We start from the raw sequence: 17,195 nt of genomic DNA, 5'->3' as shown, positions 1-17,195 counted from the left end.
TATTATATAATAATAATAATAATAATAATAATAATAATAATAATAATAATAATAATAATAATACTAATATAATAATAATAATAATAATAATAATAATAATAATAATAATAATAATAATAATAATAATAACATAATAATAGTAATAATAATAATAATAATAATAATAATAATAATAATAATAATAGTAATAATAATAATAATAATGGTATGGTCTGATCTGATCTGATCTGGTCTGGTCTGATCTGGTCTGGTCTGATCTGAAACTTTCTGATCTGATCTGAAACTTTCTGATCTGATCTGAATAGTTCTGATCTGATCTGGTCTGATCTGATCTGATTCCAATAAGAATAAGTAATAAGTCAAAAAAATAAGTTGAAGAGAACACCTTCTAAGAATGGTAACAAAATAAATGACAAAATAAATACAGAATAAAGAATATCTCTAAATATGTTAACTTTTCTGCAACTTGTATCAGTATTGATTTGTTCCAAGGATTTAGTTTTTGAAAATTAGTTGAAGCTGGGGAATTGTTTTGGGGGTTTCGTTCAGACATAACAATTCCAAAACCTTCATCCCAACCTGATGACATGAGTTTGGTAGATACAATCTTGTATTGATTTTGAAACTACCTCTGAGATGTACACACCAGAACACTCTGCCACTCAGCAAATCAAGCCGCAGCAAAGCCCAACAGCACCAGCAAACAACCCTAACAGCAGCAGCCCAGACCAGCAAAAGACGCCAGCCCCCAGTCCCAACCTGAAAAACAGCCCCAAACACAAGATAGCAACACAGGCTACCCTCCCAACACAACTGTAGATCAGCAGATGCACAACCACCCTGCCACAGTAGCTGCACCAGTAGAACACCACTCACCAGCAGCTGCACCAGTTTGAGCCAACCTTTGGTCAGCAACTACCAAGTCAGTGATGGCTACGTATTCTCTCATTTTTCAATTTGGCATTTAAACCTACAAGTTCTTGAAATTGTTACACTTTTTGATGCGTTAATGATTTTGCATTACAGCAAAATTGTATTTTTAGTGGGTTACAAATTGTATTTTGAATTACAGCAAATTCTCATAACAAAGCTCTATTCTTTTGGAAATCAATTCAGATTTGTGCTGGTATTTGTGATATTGAGCATTGGCATTTTCCTAGGGTTTCAATCTTACCCTTTTATTCATTATCTTGTAGTTCATGTTCTAAAAATTGAAAATCTGTGCTTATTTGTGCTTTCTATCCTAGAGAATCTAGCAACACATCAGAATCAAGATTTGTGCTTTACAAGAACCGAAAAACAAAGGATTGCTGCTCCCAAGTCCTCCAGCAAAAGTCTTAACAGCAGATGGAAAAGAAGATCAGTTCTTTACCCCCCATCTGGAAAAGGTGAGAGCTCGCATATGCTATCCACTCCTACAATCAGCACTCCACTAAACTTCCAACTACCAAGCTCTGAGTCAATAGTGCCTATTTCAGCATCTATTCACACTTCAGAGGTAGCACCTCCATCTGAAGCCGAACTGAAAGTGCACCGCAACTTAAATTTTCTCAATTTGAATCTTCATCCAATCCAGAAGATTCCATCTCCTAAGGTGCTTCACTACATGTTGATAAAGATAATTTCTTTTCTCTTTAGGACTTTTAAACAAATGCTTGGTAGTTGAACATTGCCTTTTGAAGACTACAGTTTGGACATGTATGCTACATTTTGCTTATTTCTATATCAACATATCTACATTATGTTGTATGTGAACAACTTGCTTATCAATTCTACAATCCAAGAACTTGTTTCTTGTTTAATTTGCTCAATTCCTTAAAATCAATAATTACAAATTAATTTGCGCATATTGAGTTGATGTTGTTGTGTCTCGCTATCTTCGTGAATCTGTTGAGGGCTGTTTGCTGGTAGTGTTGTTTGTAGGTTGTTTTTGGTGGTTGCTTTGGTTTGGTCTGTTGATGCTATGGTATTTAGAAGTGTGGTTGCTGCTGGTGGATGTAGTGTACTGGCTGGTTCTATAGCAGGTTGGATTGTGTGCTGTTTGTTTGTTGGTGCAGTTTGAGCATTGTAAAGCAGCTTTCAGCTTGGTTTGCTTGGTGCTGGTTGCTTGTGGTTGCTTTGCTTGATGCAATTAGCTACTGATGTTGCTTGCTTGGGAGTTGTTGCTACAGGTATGGAGATTTAAAACTAATACGTTTGAAATTCGAATCACGCGAGCTTTAATTTATTATTTCTTTTAATGAAACTCAAATCACGAACTATTTTCATCAACTCAATAATATAACTTGGGGGACCGCATGCGTAGCACACGGCCCTACAACTAATAACACTAAAGTATATAGATAGCATATGTAAAATTTGATATTGTTCTATAAAGTAAAAGCGGGTATTTTAACAAAAAAGTGAGTTTTTTTATATAATCTATATATATTTGATTTGCTTACGTGATTTTTTATCATTATGGTGTGGTGTGTAATTTTTTTTGAAATTGGAATTCCAAAAGCAATGGAATTTTAATCAACGACATTATATCAACGTTGAAGAAAATAATGGATGTTTTGACATCTTTGTCTTCTTATCTTAAATTAAAGCAATTATATTCTTACGATATATACATTCTCAACCTTCAAGCTTACCACATCAAAGAAAGAAAATAATATCGGGGTGGGGGTGGGCCGTAATGGTGGAAGTACAATCGGTGGGCTGGGTGGGTGTTGGTGGGGCGTGGGGGGAGGGGGTTGTACCGCTATATATTAAAGGGAAGGGAGGGGATTGGGTCTTTAAACAATTTTTTTAATGGTGAATATTATTGGCACAAATAATGTTGATTACAATGAATGCTAGCGAGAATTTTGACACAATTAATGCTATATTGAAATATAAGAGGAGTATAAAAATTTCTTACAAAAAGTTTACAAGTCTTTCAAAAAAAAAAAAAGTTTATAAGAGAGAATATGGTTAGAATTAACAATCCGTTTTATATGAGACTGTCTCACAGTAAGACGACCTTAAAATAAGAAACACATAAGCTAAAAAGTTATATTAATGAGCAATATAACTTAAATATGAGGCATGTTTAGAGTGAAACTGTCTCATACAAGAATTAATTGTGTATGTTGGAGTTATATCAAATATTATTCCTCTATTTATAGAGATCCCTCAAACATGAGAAACCTTAATCTATCTGCCCCACTCCCCTGTCCTCCACATCATGCAAGTCAAAAAAACTAAATTATAGTAATTCAAGAGCAAAGATCGCATAAAGCACCGACAGTTTGTAGATACATCCAGTCGATGACCCGTCAAACATTAGGGTTGTCCACCCCTCACATTTGATATTCCACTAAATTAAATTTGCTTCAATATCACATACAATCGAAAACTTAAAATAGTTTTTAACAAACAAAAATAAAATAAAATAAAACTCATAAATAAAAATAAAACCCAACCACCTACCTTGAGAGCGCCATCCACACTTACCAAGCTCTTTCTCGGCAATCACTTACCCCATCTTTCCCAACCCGCATCCTTTGACACCACCCTATGGAAGGTTCTGAACATATTCAATTGCAAAGGGCTTCCGACAAATTAGGGGTCTCAATATTAAATTACTTAGTATATATGTTAGGTGTTTAAAGATACAAAATTGTTAGAAAAATATCATAATTTTTAAAATTACACAAGATCTTCTTAAAACTTGTCAATTTTTACTCCGCCCTTACACCATCCCATTCTAAATTCACTTGAATACTTCTCTCGGTTCTCCATAAATTTTACATTTTTATCCTTTTACTTCATATTTTAGTATAGAGTGGATACAAAATAATTTTACCAAGACATATCTCTTTAGTATATACTACTTCAAATAATTTAAAAGTGTAAATTTTGAAAGCTTAGCAAATCTATAAACTAGCATAAGTTCTTAGGTGCATATATATTTTCAAAGTTTCTTAGAACAATGTTAATAGTGACTAAACTTTTTTTGTGTTTTACATTATTTTAATTATTCTATTTGGGCAAGTGGAAAAAATACCTAACGTATTCTAGAATAAGGTAGTTTTCCTCTCTTTCATGTTTTGTTAATTAATATTTTTTTCATATTTTTCAATTTTTATTTTTTTTTATTTTTTAATCAAAACACCAAATTATAATCATTGTTATTTGTTAAGAATTTATTAGTTGTATTATATATATATATATATATATATATATATATATATATATATATATATATATATATATATATATATATATATATATATATGTTCATTCACTACTTTCTATTTTATTACAAATGTAGATAATCAAGCAAATTTTCTAATGCAAATTCTCTTTGGTAAACGTTTTAATGCGAATTCTCTTTGGCAAATGTATATAAAGTGAATTTATAGGGATTTGATATTATATTTAAAAATAATAATTTCATTTGACTATCTAAGATTAATTCAAATTCAATTTTTAACAAATTAACAAATTATATTTGATCCAATTTTACTATCATTTTTTCGTTTAAAAATTTTTTTTACTATCCTTTTAAAATTAATTAAACTAAAAATTTAAAAATAAATTTCCAAATTATATCATATTCAAATTCTCATTAACTTTTTAAAAAATTACAATTCGAAATAAATTACTTAATACTTCATTAATTATCCAAAACATAAATGAAAAACAAATTATTCCAAGAATGAACGTCAGCAGAATCATTTCCAGCAAATTTATTGGTCCAAATACCGTGTAGTGATCTGTAAAGGCCACGTGTTCAACACAGCAAGCTACATCAAGATTCAAGAAAGTTCTGGCACAACCGTACGAAATATATATATACATATATATAAATATTTTTTAATTTTATAAATAAATAAACAACAAAACTTATTTTTGATTCCTTTAAATATTGTTCTTCACTCTACTGAAAGGAAAAGCAAAAGATTTTCTCCTAAAATCTTCAATTTTTTAGGGATTCAATTAAAAATAAGGATTGGAATAATGGGCGTTAATTTAAAGGTGGCATTAATAATTCTGGTAACATTGTTCATTTTCTCCGGCACAGTAGAAGCAAAAAAGCCATTAGATCCTTATAAGGTATGCTTCCGTTTTTCCACATTTTTAATTTTTAATATGTAGTTAATTTCTGTTAATGATCAATTTATTGCTGATATTAGTTGTTTTGGTAATTCTTGGGTTGGAAATGAATTAATTCCTGCTAATGATTAATTTAATTCTGATTTTAGTTATTTTGCGAATCTGGGGTTGTAAATTAAAGAATTTCTGCTAATGTTTAATTTCTTTTTGAGTTTAGTTGTTTTGAGAATTCTAGGGTTGCAAATAATTGTATTTTATGTGTTTGTTATGACAAAGAAACATTAATTGACAGTGCAATTTATGATTATTCATAAAAGTTTTGATATGAACAAAAATGGCTGCACTCTTCTTGCTCTTACAAAACAATATACAACCTATATATAATATTAGGGTTCAAAAGGGAACCAAACCCAAAGAAAGGAAATAAAATATACGTCAGGAAAGCAGAGTAAACCTACTGATTATTCAAATAAATGACTATTTAAAATATATGGTGTTACACTCCCCCTTGAGTTGGATACCCAAGTTGCCAAGTGCCAAAGAAGATAAAGAAATTGCGATTTACCATGAGCCTTACTGAAAATATCTGCAAGCTGATTATTAGTACGGATATGAGGAGTAACAACGTTACCAGTCTGGATGTTTTAATCATGATCAACTTTGATGCAATGCAAACATGCTCTAAATTGAATCCGGAGTTTAACTAAAACCAATCAAACTAAAGTACAGCTAACACTAATTACAATAAATAACAAAATGTAAAGCTTTAAATGCAATTAGTTATAGGAGTGATCAACAAATAAATTAGTTGAGTGTCTTGAAGAGGAAGACATAAAAGAAATTTGTTAAAGGAAGGGAGGGATTTTAGAGGGGGGTCTTCAGTAAATACATTGGAGTAGAGGTTGAGGAATCATTTGAAGAGTCAGTTTCATTTCTTAGTTTATCTTTAAGCTTTTAGCTCTCGTTGTGTTGGTATTCTTTTTCTCTTATATATTAGTTTACTTATTAGTTTTGAGCTACTTCAATATCTCCCATTATGCGACGTGTATCTCATCGTCTACATTTATTTACCATAAGTACTTTAAGCTTAGCAATCTTCTCTCAAAAAGTTTGAGTTTAATAAAGAAATTCTCCTTTTCAGGTTCTAGGTGTTGATCGGGATGCTAGTCAACGTGATATTAAGAAGGCTTTTCACAAGTATGTTTTTAGTTCCACTTCATAAATATCCTTCTCTATTCTATAATCCTGTTCTTGACTGGAAACGGGAATGGAAATTTGTAAGATAATTTGATCAACTTTCTATGCAAAACTATGCCTCCTCATACCCATTTGTACATAGGGTGACAGAATAAATTACCTGTTAAGCTTTTTTTGGACACATTGAAATGTTTTGTGCTATGTTTTTCAGTTATAAATTGCACAGAGAGAACTCCACGAAATTCATATGTTTGTGACTCCTATTTGTGTTGTTTTTAGGCTTTCTTTGCAGTATCACCCTGACAAAAACAAGAGTAAAGGTGCTCAATCAAAGTTTGAGGAGATAAATAATGGTATGTTGTACATGACATTGTCTCTTTATCCTTATCGAAAGCTATATAGCATCATAAGCTCCCTTTCTCCCTGTTAACAGCTCTAGGAACATTTTGGGGAGGAGCGATGGAAGTGTGTTTGCCTTCTTGAGGAGCTGAGACTTAGTCTACTTTTTTTTTTTAGAGAACTTACTATAAAGTTCACTGCCTATTTTGTGCAGCTTATGAAATTTTATCTGATGAACAAAAGAGGAAAAACTATGATCTATATGGAGATGTGAGAGGGGGCCCTTCATTCGATGGTGGGAGTGCAGGAGATTATGGTGGATATACTCAGTTCACAAGTGGAGGATCAGGACAGTGGCAAAAAATGGGTGGAGGTGCATCAGGACAGTGGCAAAATATGGGTGGAGGTGGCCGGTCTTTTTCCTTTTCCTTTGGTGGACCTGGTGGTGGAAACCATTTTGATTCCCGTCTCAATGATATGTTTGCAAACTTCTTTAGTAGTGAAACGGGTGGTGGTTCAGGCTTTGGTGGCTTTGGTAGTTCCTCTGGATCTAAATTTGGAGGCTCAGCTGGATCGCAATCTGGATTTAAGCGGCCCCCTTCAGGCTTTGGTAGTTCCTCTGGATCTAAATTTGGAGACTCAGCTGGATCGCAATCTGGATTTAAGAGGCCCCCCAAGATTGTCCATGCTATAAGTTCACAGATGTTTGAGAAGGAAATAAATGGCAAGGGTATCACTTGGCTTTTGCTTTCTTATTTGCCGTCAGCGATGTCAGTTCAGCAGTATGAATCAATGTTGGAGGAAATTGGAAACTCATTGAAAGGAGCTTTGAAAGTATAGTTCTACTGTCCTTTTTTCCTAGAACCGTGGTTTTTTCATAACAATATCACGCTGATGCTTATAACCCTTTGTGCAGGTTGGTAAAATAAATTGTGATAATGAATCTACCTTTTGTAAAAAGCACGGAATCCATCCTCGTAAAGCACCCAGATTATATGTTTATTCTTACATAACAAATGAAAGTGGTTCCTTTGTGGAGTACAATGACGTGTGGGATGCGAAAAGTTTGAAAAGTTTTTGTCAAGAACATTTACCGAGGTTTTCAAGACGCATCAGCCTGGACAACTTTCAGCCTTCTTTTGGTTCTGGGGAAAAATTGCCTCGAGTTATGCTTCTCTCAACCAAAAAAGATACTCCTGTTATTTGGCGTGCTCTTAGTGGCTTGTATCGCAAACGGTTTATCTTCTATGACACACAGGTATTGTATGTTATCCTTTATCCTTCTCTCATCCCTCCTGGTGAGAGGAAATGGAAAAATAAGCTACACAAATATGTTGCGACAATTGAGTTAAGAGGGTTACTTGATTGTAGAGCTCAGCTACTGTTTGGCATGAATTGTGTACATTGTTCGTCTGAAAAGATTTAAGTTCATAGTCTTAAGTAATGCAACTTTAGAAGGACTTGGTGTAGTTTTGGACTTGGACTCGCTAATTTTCTCAAGGCGACAGTTTTCTAGTAATTTTGAATATACCAGATGCTATAATGCCTGAGTTAAAATTGGGTACTTTTTGATTGATTTTGCAGGTTAATGATGTTTCTGTTCCAGAGGTTCGAAAGTTAGGTGTTAATGCACTGCCTGCTGTAGTTGGGTGGTTGTCAAATGGTGAAAAACAAATACTAAAAGCAGGAATATCTGTGAAAGATTTAGAGTCAGCTGTTCAGGAACTTGTTACATTGCTCGAGAGTTTCGAAAAGAAGAATAAGATTGTTTCAAATCAGGCGAAGAAATCCCAGAGTGAATCATCTACCAATCAAGTCCCGCTGTTGACAGCATCAAACTTTGGTGATCTTTGTGGAGAAGGAACTCCTGTCTGCCTGATTGGTGGCTTTAGATCATCAAAAGCAAGAAACAAACTTGAATCAATCCTATCAATGGTGAGTTTGATTTTATTAATAGTATATTATTTCGTAGTGAAAATGAGCTCTTATTGGAAGCAAGTTATTTTAGGCTTTTCACACCTATTAATAATTTTGTTATTTTTGTATAAAATCAACTTAGTATGGTACCGTGGTAAGCCTCTGTGAATGAATATTCTTTTGACAAATATGAATACAATGAACTTCTAATCGTCCCAGAAAAAAGCATAAAGATGCATAGTAGTAGTACTATAAATATCCACTCCAGGTTCCTCGACTACATTTTTGTAAGCGTCTTTTACTTAAATGATAAATTATGAATATTTGTCGTCCCAGGTTTCCCAGAAATCATTATCAAGGAGAAGAAACCTTTCATTTGAATCAAAAGATTCCATCGTTTACGTTATGGTTGATGCAACAAAGCAGCAGTCGTTCCTGAATGCTTTTGATAAATCTGGATTCAGATCAGCAAACAGCTTCTTAGTGGCCTATAAACCTCGGAAAAGCAAGTATGCAGTGTATACCGGGGATCTGAATGCTGAAGAAGCTGAGAAATTCATCAGCTCGGTTCTCAGTGGTGATGTACAATTTACCAAGACACGGGACAAACCAAAGTTCATGTAGAGATAGCAATCATAGTAACGCAACTAAAATTGTAAGCAGTGTACATACAATATAGCTTCGAAAACAGTTCAAACATAAGCATCCACCGTAGCGCAGAAATGTATAATAAGAGTTTAGAGTGTGGTGAGAAAATTGATATTTTTTTTGTCATAAATCTCAGATTAATATTTAGGACAGTTGATGATTTGTGTTCCCTTGTGGAATCTGGGATGGGTTGGAAGCCCTCCTTCGGAAAATTTTGGAAGATCCATTGGATCTCAGAGCAACTAAAATGTTGTAATTGTGGAACTTTGTGTAGATTTTTTTTAAATTTCTGCTAACCTCTTGAAAGATTGAGATATATCTCAAGTCCAACTCATTAAAGATTAATGTCTATTTACGTGTATGATCAAGGAAGCCGAATGTTGGGTCCCTCATGATTAAATCAAAAAAAGCTTTTACATTTTTAAGTCAAATGATAATATTTCAGAACACAAACGGCTCGTTTGGTAGGTAGTAATGGAAATGAAAAACTAGTGTAATTTTAGCTGAAAAATATCTTGGCTACCTTGATGGCTATGTTTATCCAACTTTAATCATTTCAATTTCTTCATAAAATTCATTCTAATGCATTACATAGGAAAATGTGGTATTAATTGGTAATGGAAATTTGTAAACGGGTCGATATGAAACTTTTTTGTCCAACTTTTTTATGATCAAAGTTTCATTATCATGGAAATGATATGAAACTTTTCATGAAATTTTACACTATATGTCATTTCTATTACCACTAATCAAACGGATCGAAAAAGTAATAAGAAGGCAAAATCTGCAGATTGAAGATGAGAGTCTAAGTTATGCATGGCACATATGGTGTATGGTTTATTAATACTGGATGCTCAAATTTTATGTTTTGCTTGAGGTTCTTGTTCAAAGAATTTGATTTTGTTATTCAAACCAGAACAATGTACATTTTTTGATCCGTTTCTTGCTTCTACCCAAAATATATATATATATATATATATATATATATATATATATATATATATATATATATATATATATATATATATATATATATATATATATATATATATATATATATATATATTTATGAGTTAAGGTAAAAGAACTTTAATTTTAAATATCGACAATAGAGCAATGTAAGTAACCGAGCATATCAAAGTTGATTCACTTGTCTAGGCTATTTTGATATGGGCTAAACAATTTGAAAATTTTAGTGTTACAGTTTAATTATCCAAGTGAGCATGTACTTCACTAGATGCCATGGCCTTCAAAATCTTGGATCAAATCTTTATTATTGCTTTAAAAACAATCATTGAGACAAATACTCACCTTCCAACACTTCTTCGACTCTAATTGAAAGAGTTGAAAATACTTGACATGACTAAGTAAGATTGGATGAATCAAGTCACTAATCACGAATAGAGTCACCTTTGAGGATAGCTGCACCATGTTGATATGGTGCAGGTCTTGAAGAGGAAGCTTGATCTTCATCAAGAAAAGCTGAGATTTCAACAAAGATTGCAAGAGCAACATGGGGATTCTAAAATGGTAATTGTTCATGAGTATAATCCTGATGTTGATCCGGTTAGGATTAAATTTGAAATCATTTCAAAGCATGTTGATACACAAAGCACACCATTGTTTTCTTCTTTTGATAACAATCAAGAACCGTCCATTGTGGAGAATAGTGAAGAAATTGTTGAAGTATCTTGTGTAGAGGTGATTAATGATCTTAAAGGAGATGTTGAGGCATCTTGTGTAGAGGTTGTTGATGATCTTGAAGAAATTGTAGAGACAACTAATGTTGAGGATGTTAGTTCTTTGATGCAACCCTTGAAAGTGGTGAATTCTCCTCCAAGTTTGAGGACTAGTTCACATGTTGTGCAAGCTACGGATGAAAAGTTTGTTCACATTGATCATATGGTTAAACAAACACACTTTGTGGAGTTTGTTCATGTTAGTAGATTTGTTGAGGGTCATCCTGCGAAAATTCGAGGAAGAATTTTTTCTAAGAAGGGGAGAATGCAACAAGCAGAATGTAGTCTTGGTAATACAAGCAAGCTAATCTTCTTGGTAAGCTTGTTTAACATATGGGTTTGGATAATCATGCAAGTAAGAGCAAGAACCTTGATTCTTACCTGCTGGATTGACTTTGGGAAACATGGTTCCTAACTTAATTTAAGTAAGTTAGGTGGGTTAAGCAATAAACATGTAGTCCTGAGCTGCTGAGGTGAAAAGATTTGTCAAGGGCTTTGAGTATAGGGACGTTTAGGAGTAGAATTTGTGTTGGTTCTTCATAGTGGCCAACATCATGATGCGATCATTTCAGTGGGTTTGTGCACAGGTCAACACATCAGTTACCTATATCAGAATTATTCATCAATTCAGCTTCAGTGGGCATCTTTAAATTCTGGTCAGGAGCGGCAACACCAAGACAAATTGGAAGCACATTCATTGTTGGGCCCGAGAGGTGGTTTGCTGTGGCAGAATTTGTGGAGTAGGGTCAGTGCACGAAGTTCAGTCTTGCTGGGTTAGAGGTGCATCAGGTGCAGTAGTGAAGTTTCTGTTGGGGAGAAAACATATACATGCAGCTAGCCAGTAGGTTGTAGGTCAGCTAGCACATGAATGCAGATCAGTGTGCCATGCTTAGGAGCAGTTAAACAAAGTTGTGTTGATCAATGAGCATTTGGTCCATACGAATGAGTATTTGTAATGCATTACAGTAGCAGCAAATCAGAAGATCAGTTGCAGCAGCTGTGTATAGATAAGCAGAGCTCTCTTCAGAAGCACAGCAACAGATGAATCAGATCAGTGTGCACGTTACGATTAATGTAAGTGTAGCAGCCACATGTGCAAATGTGTGCAGAACAGCAGCAAGTAGCCACAGGTCAAGGGCATGTTAAGTTGTGCAACTGTTGGTTGGGTGCAGCAACATTGTGGGTATGTGTAGTTCTTTTTGTACATGTTGGGTATGCTAGGTAATGGTATGCATTGCGGGAAAGAGTCAAGAATTGAGGACAATTCTTTTTCTAAGAAGGGGAGTTTGCACCATGTTGATATAGTGCAGGTCTTAAAAGAGAACCAAATATACCTGGTGCAATACAATCTTGTATTGAGCAACCAATTATGATTAGAACGTGTGCATTCTGAAGTCACCAAGCATCAGTTCAGATGGGTTAATCAATGTAGTTGTTCAATTCATTATCAACTCAGGAATATCAGCAACATAATTAGAATGAGTGCACAAATTTGTACAGCAGCAGCAGAACGTGGAGGAAAGCCACAAAGTCAGAAGTCAGAAGAAACAGTCTGCCAGCCTACCTTACAGACATCATTCAGAGCAAGTCTGAGCTTCTTAGGAGACACTGAAGGTAGGAATGGAATCTCCATACATGGAACTTACTTTAATGGCCCAAGTTCATTCTAAAAATTACAGAAAGCCCTCAAGAAATGGAGCTGAAGGTCGTGTAGCCGACAGCTAGTTTGACAGCAGACAACAGAATCCAGGATACAGGACAACCTGTTGAACAGCTGACCTTGTGGAGCACTTTGAGCTCAGGTATGGAACAACTGGACCATGATAAGGACCGAAACGTCATCTTCCTACATGGACCAAGAATTCAAGGTCCCAGGACCCTGTTACAAGCCCACCAGAAGCCCTAGAAGTCATGCTGAAGGAGGGCTGGCCAACAGATTAGAAGGATCAGACTTTCTTTAGTTTTAAGTTTCTGTTTTATTGTTTTAAAGTTGCACATGTATGTCACGTGGGCTTTATAGCGTGTCATTGTTAGAAGCCTTTGTGACCGTTATGTCAGTTGAGGATTCTGTATATAGGAGAGCCCCATTCGTGTGTTGGACCAAGTCATGAATAATAATTTCTGAAATTTCATTAAGTGATTTTTCTTTTAATTGCTGTGCAATTGGGTTACCAAGGGTCAGTCTACTCTTTATGGTTGTGTGTGTTCTTGTGTGTTCATCAAGACACCACTCCTCCCTATCCAAGAACACTGAAAACTCCATCGTAGGTCAAAGGAGGAAGCTTAGGATTGCGTTGATTTGAAGCCTGGCAGTCCAATTCATATCAAAACGTTCTATGTATCAGTCTTGGAATATCCCTCGTTTTTGAGTCAAATCTGATTCATGCGTGGAATCCTTCATTCACCACGCATAATTGGATTAATAGTGTAGACTTGAACGCCTGGTGCCAAGTTATTTTGTTCTCTGCAGGTATTGTCGCGTAGTAGCTCTCGAGTAGGAACTACGTGTGGTTTAACTTTTAAGTTAGAAAATCTCAAGTTATAATTTTGAATTTTTGGCTTTTCTATAATTTTTTTAAAATGCACATAATGACCTTGAACTTTCAGCTTTTTCATGTGATAGACAAATTGTTAAGTTTTTTGTTAAATTAAGTATTATTTCGACTGAATTTTGAAATATGTGGTCAATTGATCACGACGTTTTATTTTTTTTAAAAAAATACTGTCAACCTCATCTACCTCATGGAAAATTAAAAGATCAAGGTCACCATATAGATTAAAAAAATAAGGCCTGTCTACTATGTGAAAAAGCTAAAAATTCAGGGTTACTATATGAAATTTTTGTGTTAAGTTTTTCTATTCATTAATCTAATTTTTATAAGATAAACAATAATGCTATAATAAATTGGTGAATGTACAATAATGTCTTTGAATATATGTATGGGTTGGTGGGTATTCTAAACAAATGTGTTATTTTTTCTTTGGACATATTCATATTAAATGTACTCGCTTTTTATTTATTAATTTTTTTCTATTATTTATATTATAAAATCTAATTATTTATATAATTATCATTAAATTATTATTTTTTTTCCTTTACTCACCCATCAATCATTTTTCTTGAAATTGGTGTAAAATTAAATGATATATTTAATTAGAATAGGTGGGAGTAAAAAGTACTCATGTCCTTTTTAATTTGCACTACTTTTCATTTACATTTGTCTTTGCATTATTTTTTTTCAGCAACGATCACATTCTCCTTTTTTAATCACATCCACAAATTTATTTTCTCTCATCATCATAACTACTCATTTTTATTATTATGAAACTCAAGAATATAAAAAATCTAGAATTATTCTAGAGGTTGAGTATTATTTCTTTCATCCATATTTAGTAAATATTATTTCTCTCCCCTCTTACACTCCAATACAAAAAATAAACGAAACTCAAGAGTAATGGAGCGTACTTGTAATATGTTGCTACTTTGATTATAATAAATGGAAATGTTTATAGTTACCAGATAAAGTAATATTTAATAATTTTACAATTAAATTATTGTGTTAATAGATGTAGATGTTGTGGTATAGCTAGTAAAAATTGTTTACTATAATAATGAAGTAACAAAGTTGGAACTGTTTATTGTTATTCGTATGTGTTGAGTTGTCTTAGATCGAAACAAAAGAAAACTGTATATCACTTTTTAAACTTAAGTAGAAAATTCTAACTATTATTTATGGTTTTAATAGTGAATCTCATTTAGTATTATACGTAAGTTATCTCTTCTTCTTGTTTAAGTTGTTTAACATCGTTTCTTAATTTTTCTAACAAGAACATTTCTAAATAAGAATATGCGAAATTAAGATATAAATTAGTGCGTGTATGGAATCATTTGTTGGACTAACAGATGGTGATCATATAGTAAAATTGCGGTAACGATCGCAATTGCGGTAACAAAATGGTAATACGATAACGAGAGTGATGCGTTTGTCTTAAAGCCTACGGCCTAAAAAGCTTTTTTTACACCTTTAAAACACAGAAAATATTAGTTCGTTATTTTAAAATCCTTTACAATGCGGTCGATACGATGCGATGCAGTCTTGTTTGTACATTATGGTGATAATGATTCATGAAGTATTATGGGTAAATAATAGGGTAAGGATAATAGGTTACAACTAGAAGTTGACAAAATAACAGCATAACTTAAGATAATATTGCAACATTGTAATGGTTGAATTAGATTATCTAATTTGGATCAACTGAGTATTATGTCCGCTTAGACAGTTGTTTTGGTTAATTCTTAAATTACAAACAGTCTGATTATGAATCAGGTTGTCTAATTTCATAGTTGATTCTAAAAGCAACCACTATCATAAAAACCCTACTTCTCCATCACAAGCACTATTTTAAGCACAATATATAGCTATATGATACTATTGCAATATTGTAATGCTTAAATCAAATCATGTGGATCGATTAAATATCATGTCGGCTTAGATCACTCCACTTAAACAATATCTTCGGCTAATTCTTAAATAACATACAATCAAATTACGAATCAGTCTATTTAGTTAACACTAATTAATTCTAAAAGTAATCACTATCATAAAAACCCTACTTCTCCATCACAAGCACTATTTTAAGCACAATGTATAGCTAACGGTTAAATCAAATCATGTGGATCGATTGAATATCATGTCGGCTCAGATCACTCCACTTAGATAATCTCTTCGGTTAATTTTTAAATAACATACAATCGGATTACGAATCAGTCTGTTTAGTTAACACTAATTAATTCTAAAAGCAACCACTATCATAAAAACCCTACTTCTCCATCACAAGCACTATTTTGAGCACAATACATCAACTCTAAGATAATATCATTCGTACAATACAATTTGACAAGGCAATTTATTAAGACTAAAAATAAGTTGCATGATGACACAAGATCAACATCTTTTGCCATAAGTTAAGTAAGCAAAGTCTATGAGTCTAATTGATCCCTTCTAATTAGTCCAACTACTCTTGGTTGTTTCCTCCCTTTTTTACTTACAAAAATGCTCTAGTCTTTTTATTTCTTTATCATACACATTATTTTGTGATTCCCCATATCTTTAAAAAATCCAAACAAACCCTTATACCCATCCATCATTTTTATTGAAAATTAATGGAAGAAGCAAGATTTTGGATGTTAACAAATCAAACAAAGATTGATGATCATCATGATTCATGGGAAGAAAGAGCATTTGCTGAAGATGCATCAAGGATGCTTGGAGGGTGTGTTTGGCCTCCAAGATCTTATACTTGTAACTTTTGTAGAAGAGAATTTAGGTCAGCACAAGCTTTAGGTGGTCATATGAATGTTCATAGAAGAGATAGGGCAAAACTCAAACAATTTTCTTCTTCCCATCTTCAAAATAATCCTAATACCTTGTTTGGTTTTTCTCAAAATAATTCTTCTTTTCAAAACCATGATAATAAGGTAGACCCTCAATTTGTTTCTTCTTTTGTAGTAGATTATGATAATAATCTATCATTTTTTCATCTTAAGAATGGTGGGTTAAAAGGTAAGGAAGGCTCTTCTAAGAAAAGAAAAGATCTCAATTCTTTTATAAGCTTGAGTAGCTCAAATTATGTTACACAAAATAATGATGATGTGCATAATGTTTTCAAGAGAAGGAAGCTTGATACATCTCCATCAACAACAATGGCTAAGTCATCTAAAGGTGAAGAACAAGGAATAAAGGTTTTATATGCCCATAATAGTAATGAGGGACTAGATCTAGAGCTCAGGCTTGGTGATCACCGCCAAAGCCCTAATTTCAAAAGATTAGAGTCAACTATATGAACCAAGAGAGGTCGATCATCCTTATTGGTGATCGCTAAAGCTCCCTAATCTTAAAAGATTAGAGTTAGCTACATGAACCAACAGATCAGGTCATATTTCTTATTTGTGATCACCAAAGCCCTAATCCTAAAAGATTAAAATCGGCTATATAAACCAATTACAGAGGTTATCTATAAGAATACTTATGTCCAAATCAAATAATCTAAAATTTAATTTGTAATGATATGGTGCAACTACAAGTTGCAACCCAGAGTTTTTCATTTGTGTTTTTTTCCCTAGTTGATTTGTTTTCTTTCTTTCCAAGTTTGTTATTAATTAGGTCTGGGTTAATTAGGATTTGTGTGAAGGAATACTTATAGATGTTTATATATTAAAAGTGTGCACTGAATATTATAGATTATTTTTACAAGGAAGTTACTAAGAAA

At 33.2% G+C, this 17,195-nt stretch overlaps 2 protein-coding genes across 12 annotated transcripts; both read left to right on the top strand.

The window, feature by feature from the left end:
• The first annotated feature begins 459 nt into the window (after positions 1-459).
• Positions 460-9,600, top strand: LOC130804769 (dnaJ protein ERDJ3A). Of its 11 annotated transcripts, XM_057669352.1 has the most exons (11): positions 464-922; positions 1,248-1,388; positions 1,479-1,594; positions 2,058-2,171; positions 4,961-5,085; positions 6,227-6,282; positions 6,562-6,635; positions 6,836-7,455; positions 7,538-7,879; positions 8,206-8,556; positions 8,875-9,600. In XM_057669352.1, the coding sequence occupies exons 4-11, from the start codon at positions 2,126-2,128 to the stop codon at positions 9,160-9,162; spliced, it is 1,902 nt and encodes a 633-aa protein (XP_057525335.1). In that variant the 5' UTR covers positions 464-922; positions 1,248-1,388; positions 1,479-1,594; positions 2,058-2,125; the 3' UTR covers positions 9,163-9,600. The 11 variants fall into 11 exon arrangements, with proteins under 11 accessions (XP_057525328.1, XP_057525327.1, XP_057525335.1 ...); XM_057669345.1 differs by having other exon boundaries at positions 460-922; positions 1,479-2,171; positions 8,875-9,599; XM_057669351.1 differs by lacking the exon at positions 1,479-1,594.
• Positions 9,601-16,089: 6,489 nt separating this feature from the next.
• On the top strand, positions 16,090-16,770 carry LOC130803671 (zinc finger protein 11-like). The gene has a single exon (XM_057667874.1). It carries the CDS (start codon positions 16,090-16,092, stop codon positions 16,768-16,770), a length of 681 nt encoding a protein of 226 aa, XP_057523857.1.
• The last annotated feature ends 425 nt before the right edge of the window (positions 16,771-17,195 follow it).

The sequence above is a fragment of the Amaranthus tricolor genome, chromosome 17 (assembly GCF_026212465.1).
Source record: "Amaranthus tricolor cultivar Red isolate AtriRed21 chromosome 17, ASM2621246v1, whole genome shotgun sequence".
NCBI classification, from domain to species: domain Eukaryota; kingdom Viridiplantae; phylum Streptophyta; class Magnoliopsida; order Caryophyllales; family Amaranthaceae; genus Amaranthus; species Amaranthus tricolor.
The sequence above is the reverse complement of the archived record's forward strand: the minus strand, read 5'-3'. Positions and strand labels throughout refer to the sequence as shown.